The 6109-nt window shown below is 40.6% G+C and overlaps 1 protein-coding gene across 6 annotated transcripts; it reads left to right on the forward strand.

Annotated features, from left to right (window-relative positions):
• Positions 1–774: 774 nt before the first annotated feature.
• Positions 775–5459, forward strand: LOC147641899 (uncharacterized). Of its 6 annotated transcripts, none has more exons than XM_086800871.1 (5): positions 775–931; positions 1561–1650; positions 1729–2152; positions 2738–2951; positions 3034–5459. In XM_086800871.1, exons 3-5 carry the CDS (start codon positions 1842–1844, stop codon positions 3106–3108), a joined length of 600 nt encoding a protein of 199 aa, XP_086656997.1. In that variant the 5' UTR covers positions 775–931; positions 1561–1650; positions 1729–1841; the 3' UTR covers positions 3109–5459. The 6 variants fall into 6 exon arrangements, with proteins under 6 accessions (XP_086656997.1, XP_086656975.1, XP_086656983.1 ...); XM_086800841.1 differs by lacking the exon at positions 775–931 and having other exon boundaries at positions 944–1650; positions 2033–2152; positions 3034–3097; positions 3801–5459; XM_086800849.1 differs by having other exon boundaries at positions 1561–2152.
• Positions 5460–6109: the final 650 nt, after the last annotated feature.

Below are 6109 nucleotides of genomic sequence, written 5' to 3' on the forward strand. Positions count from 1 at the left end.
CTATGATAAGCGCTTTTCTCTATTGTTCTTTAGTGCAAGCACACATTCTCTCTCTCTCTCTCTCTCTCTCTCTCTCTCTCTCTCCCCCCACACACACACATGCACATGCACATGCACGTGCTTACAAGTTTGAAATCTTTTATGTTGATGCGGTGTGTGCATGTGTGCATAAGTAGGTGCAAGGGTGCTTGTGAGCTTGAAATATTTTATGTTGATGTAGAGTGTGTGTTCATGTTAACTCTCTCTCTCTCTCTCTCTCTCGATTGAAAATCCTAGGTTGAAGTCCCATTCCTTGCACTTTTGTGTTGTCATGTGGGTTATATTAGTTTAGTAGCTTTGCCACAATACTCATCTCCTCTCTCTTCACTCACACACACACACACACACACACACACACACACACACACACATATATGTATGTATGAAGCTATACACTGAGCGTATATCACCTTTTCCCTATGGCCATCAATTTGAATATATATTCTTACTCTTTTCTTTTTTTTCTTCTCAATTCGATGTGTGCCCAAACCTTTTCTCTTGCAAATGGTACCTTTACTGATGGTTTGCCAGATCACCACAATGCATGTTTCAGTTCACACAACCTATAAATATATAGATTAAACATATATTTATCTAAATAATAACAAATACAAAGGCGCACTTATGCAAGCTAACTAGAAAATCCATGTTGTTTTCAATAATGATGATAATTTTAATTATTGATTATCCGATGCAATAAAGTATTTAGAAGACTGCAAATCGAGAATAGAAAGAATCCGCTTAATATGTATTTCTTTACTGCTTAATTGCACATCTACATTCATAGTGTTTTACGATCAGAGAAGACTTCTATCAACATGAAATGCTTCGATTGTTTGTGAGAGCTTTTAAGATTTGTAAGGTGGCTTTGCTTTTCTTTCAGCCATCAAAGGTCAATATATATCAACCTTTTTTTGCTTTTTCAATCGAAATTGAGTAGCCTCTTTTGCAATGATTGGAATTGCAGAATGCACAGAATATAATCTTGCTTCAATTACAATTATGGGATTTTTTTTTAAAAAAAAAGTTGAAACGCATTGCTGGATTAGTGGAAGATTTGGTTGACAAATGGCTAATTCGGATTAGTGAGAGAGTGAGGAAAAGCAAGAAAAGCTTGTTGTACTCACCAAAACAGATTGTGGGTTGTTATTTTTAGCACTGTGGATGTATGTAGTGCATTATTCTGCTGACCCCGGCTCGAAAAACAAAAAAAAAAGTGCATTATTCTGATGTATTTATATGTTCGCATGTATGTATTTAATAACAGTCGAGTCGGTAATATAACTCTGCGATGTGTATGTGTGTTTGTTTGCTTTACTGGTTTGGACAAGCTGATGCATCCATCCATCACTCTCAAATGAAGTGGGAATATATGTGTGTATGTGTGTGTCTTTGTACGTGCGCGCACGCGTGTGTGTGGATGCACATGCATGCCCGGCAACATCAGTGTCACTGTGCCAAGACCCTCACCTGTGATTGTTTGCCAATTCCTTTATATTTCAACCATATGCTCCCTTGCAGCACCCGAGCGGCCTGTGAACAGCACCGTCATTACGATGCAGTGGAAGCCACAGCAATCAGCAATGGGGTGAAGGAGATTCAAAGAAACAGGTAAAAATTATTTCCAATCTCTCTCTCAGATCAGATACACCATGCACACCCTAGTTTTCATGATTGTGTTTTTAAAAGGCATGAAGAACACACAAAGAGGCTTTGAAGAGAGAGAAGTTGTAGAGAACCTAGTTTTGGCCTCCGCTTAGGCAGAGATCACAAAGAACACTAAAATAGTATTCAAGGCCACAATGAAGAAACAAAAGCAGCAGCAGCAGCATCATTGCCAGAAACGTGATTCTAAAATGCCTCTGAAAGAGGCAAACCCTGTTCCAAAGAAAGTAGCGCTTAGCACAAAAAAAGACCCCTTTGACCTGACTGTTTTAGCAGTAGAAAGAGGGCATCTAAGAAAGTGCAAAGTTAAACAATCTGTACACACCAGACCCCCCCAGGATGGAGTATATCAGCAAACCGAGCAACAAGCCTGTCCAACTCGCATCACCAGCCGGAGGAGGCGACCAATGCCGACAACTGCTGATCAGGAAATTGAACCTCCTAAGAGGTTTGTGCAATTCCTCCCACTTTGTAGATGCATTTACTTTACAACGCTCCTCCATTGTTAGACGTTCTGTGCCATGTAACATTAATGGTTTGTCATATTTCACATGCAAACATACATATGTGCATGTGTACAGACACGAGTACGTACATTTTTACATGCATACGCACACACATGCATATATACAGTCTTGCATACACACAGAAGTACGTACATGCCTACATTACATAAATATAGAAATACCTACATGAATACATACATAGATACATGCAGATGCACATAGTACATACATATGTACATATATCACACACATGCACACACACACAACAATGCATACTCTCACATGCTTTCACACTCACGCACACATGTATATGTAAATTGCCAACTTTTATTCATTGGATAATTACCTCTCTGATGCAATGATCCATTACCTTACCTTATGCACTTACTTGGTAACATGCATGCATGGCCACATTGCCTACATACATGGTTTTCACTTACATGTTTTCCTGAGAATGTGGGCCACGTGTGCCTTCAAAAAAGCATATTAATTACTGGTTTTCACATTTCTGAGATAATGGTGTGCAGGACTGAAACTGTGCTCATGGAGGACCTAAAAAGGTGCTCAAAGAGGTCAAGGCGAACAGCATGGGCATTTGCTGATGGGGGGCCCCATCCTCCACCTATGAAGTTCCCAAAGCTTCATCTCATTCTCACACGCAACGAGATCCTGGAGGACTGGTTCAAGATCACAGGACAGAAGTACTCTGGAAAGCCAAGAAAGTCTGCTCTTGTTCAGCTGGTGTGTATTTTTTATATGTTGTTTAAGTTGCTATAAGCTGCGGACATTTTATTACTTACCTTGATGGTGAGGATGGGTGCAGGGCCTGGGACTATGTACTTCATTAACATGCCCTTCAACCATACGCTACCTTAAAGATCCTCAGTGTAAGTTTTAATAATACACCTGATCAACCTTGTAGGGAGACTGCTAGTGAAGCCTGATTGTGATGTGTTTGACTACTTAACTCCTTGCCTTCCGGTAGGAAAGGCTTTGAAAACACCGAGCATAATCCATGTGTGGGTTAGACGTCCTACCATGCCATTTCTATCCATCCCGTGTTCCTTGAATTTCTAGAAGTCTTATCATGCCTTCTCTACATCATTGTATTGCTCCTTGAATGCTTAGAGGTCTTCCGATGCCTCCTTGAATGTCTAGAAGTCTTATCATACCTCTTTGAATGCTTAGAGGTCGTATCATGCCTTCTCTACATCCTACTTTGAATGCCTACACAGCAAGATCTCTACTGAAGCATTTCAAATGACTAACTTTAATAAGTGGTAACCCTACAACACCAAGCTCAAGCTATTAATGCCTTGTCATCAGAGGTCTAAACCATTTCCTCCTCCACCTCATTTTCCATGATACCTTCTTTTATCCACCCCCTCACAGTGAGTGGTTTCTTAATAATGAATGTGAAAGGAGGAAGGATGCATGGTCTTTAGGCATTTCAGTTGTCGATACCCGTAGAGGGGAATCAAGGGGTCAGTCATTATATGTGTGTCGAGCCATCACTGCTGCCGCTGGACCAGGGATTTGTCACTCACTGTCTTACTGCCACATTAACATAGGGCTTGCTTTTTTGTTCAGGATTTGATTTTGAAAGGGATACATGGGGAGATGGTGCACTTGTACAGATGATACCTCAATACACAGGTTGGAGAAGAGAACTTGATTCTCACAAGATCTTACCATTTTTGCACAAAAATATGGATGTAGCCATTGGCCTTAAAGGTTCCAAGTAGTTCCTCTCTCAAGTGGGCATGTTCTTGGATCTTATTGGAATGGCCTCAGGCTTTTCAAAGAATGTCGCAGGCTCATGGTCTCTGCAATTAATGCAATTATCATGACTGACATGGAATTTGAGGACAGTCTTACAGGTCAATGCTTTTGGCCTTGACTCTTGTTTTCTACATTTTACGGAGGTGTAGGCACCAGTAACTATTTCTCTTTGCCTTCACCCTTTTCTAAAAGAAACTAGTGCCACTAAGGTATGGCACACGTGTATGGTAAAGAGGACTTGGATTGACATGATTGACTATTGATGAGCAGCAACAGAGGTTGGCATCAAGTGAATCCATCTACCAAAAATAATTGCCTGCGAAGACAATGAATTTGCACAATGGTATGTCACATTTTTTAATGTTTCTATGCTTTTGAAAATGTTTGGTGATGGCTATATCAATAGCTGCTACTCTACCCATTGCTTGAGCAGATGTCAATTCCTACATCCTTACCAATTTGTGTTTGGCTGATTGCAAGGCTCAAAGAGCATGCTCTTAAGCTTGCTTTAATAACACTCATTGGAGATCCTTATGATGTATGAGAATGTGGGATGAAATGTGGTGTAAGACGTCTCCCCCAAACTCATCATTTAAAGACGATTCCCAATTCTTTAACCAATGGAAAACATGGCCCAAAAAGGTTGTGCGCTAAAGTGGATGCTCAAATCCATCTGTGAATAGTTATCTACCTAATCATGCTTTAGGTGTGGTTATCCCCCCTTACTATCGTGTTGTTTTTTGAAGAACATTATGATAGCGAGAAAATCCCCTGGAACCCCCCAATTCCCAAGCACACACCTCCCCATTTCTAGAGCTTGCAGGCCTTATGAACTTGGTATGCCAAGGACCAACATGAAGACAAAAATCCCAGTTATCACTGCTTGGTATAAAGAAACCCCTGATGTCTCGCAAAAGCGGTAATGCTAGTCCTTACCAAAGGAATCAACCCTAGTAACCTGGTCAGTGTCTAACCACCACTCCACATGGTCAAAATCATTATAACTGGAAGTTTAAAGCCTGCTTTCGATGTCACGTTTGAGCGAAGTACAGGTGTTCTCCAGACTCCAAATGGTGTGCCAGTTTTGGTGTCTTGAATTTTAGGTCAATTCAAGTGGGCCGGTTTCCTCCTCTGCAAAAGCTGAAACTAGTCATGCATACTCAACAATGTGTTTTTGGTATGACATCTTATAGAACCCAACTCCTCTTGTTTGTTTTTTCAGTGTGTTCTTTGCTCTCTCATTTATGTTTTTCAAGCTCAATTCAAACATTCAATAAAACCCAAAACTATGGCTGGGGATTATTTGCAAGTGGGCCTAGCTTCTGTTTTTTCTTTCCCCAAAAAAGAAATCCTTATATTAGTTAAAAATATGGGGGTTAGGTTTCATGCTTTAGGGTTTTGGAGATGTGCCTAAAGACTCTTGTCTTATGGTTGATGTATATAGATAGCACTTGAGTTTTTATAAAATGTGTTTACGGTTGAAGTATAGCACTTGAGTTTTGGTGCTGATGATTGATATTATATATAGCACTTGGAGCTAATGAGGCATGGATCACATGATGTGGGCGAGTTCATAATATGGTTCTAGAAGCGATTCAAGAAGCTTGGGATCTATGGGAAATAGAAGCGATTCAAGAAGCTTGGCATCTATGGGAATGATACTTAAGGCCACGTTTATGTCAAAGGCCTTAGAAAACTTGGCACATGTTTGGTTTGAGACACTATCTCCTCGAGTGCAATCAAGTTGAGAGTTTTTTCCACGTGCCTTGATGGAAAGATTCGACTTGGACAATGGTAAAGGGTTACGGAAAGAAATCAAGCGTGTGAAAAAAGGTTTGGATGAGTCCGTGCTGGAGTTTTGAGGAGCGATATCAACATCTTTGGTAGTGTGCAAATTTTTATTATGGTCCAAGCACTCACATATATGGGGCTAGAAGGCAAGACTCCAAGATAACAACACCATCTCATCAAGTTTGGGGAGTGATATTGTGTCTTTGTGAAAATTTTGGTTGCAGTTTGAAGTGCTGGCGGCCAATGGCCAGCAAGACACCAAATGGCAGCCCAGCCCTGTGACCTTGGAGGCATTCAAGAACCTCAAGGTGGCTTTGTCAGAAGCG

The sequence above is a fragment of the Cibotium barometz genome, chromosome 1 (assembly GCF_041138505.1).
Source record: "Cibotium barometz isolate CiBa-2024 chromosome 1, ASM4113850v1, whole genome shotgun sequence".
Taxonomy (NCBI): Eukaryota; Viridiplantae; Streptophyta; class Polypodiopsida; order Cyatheales; family Cibotiaceae; genus Cibotium; species Cibotium barometz.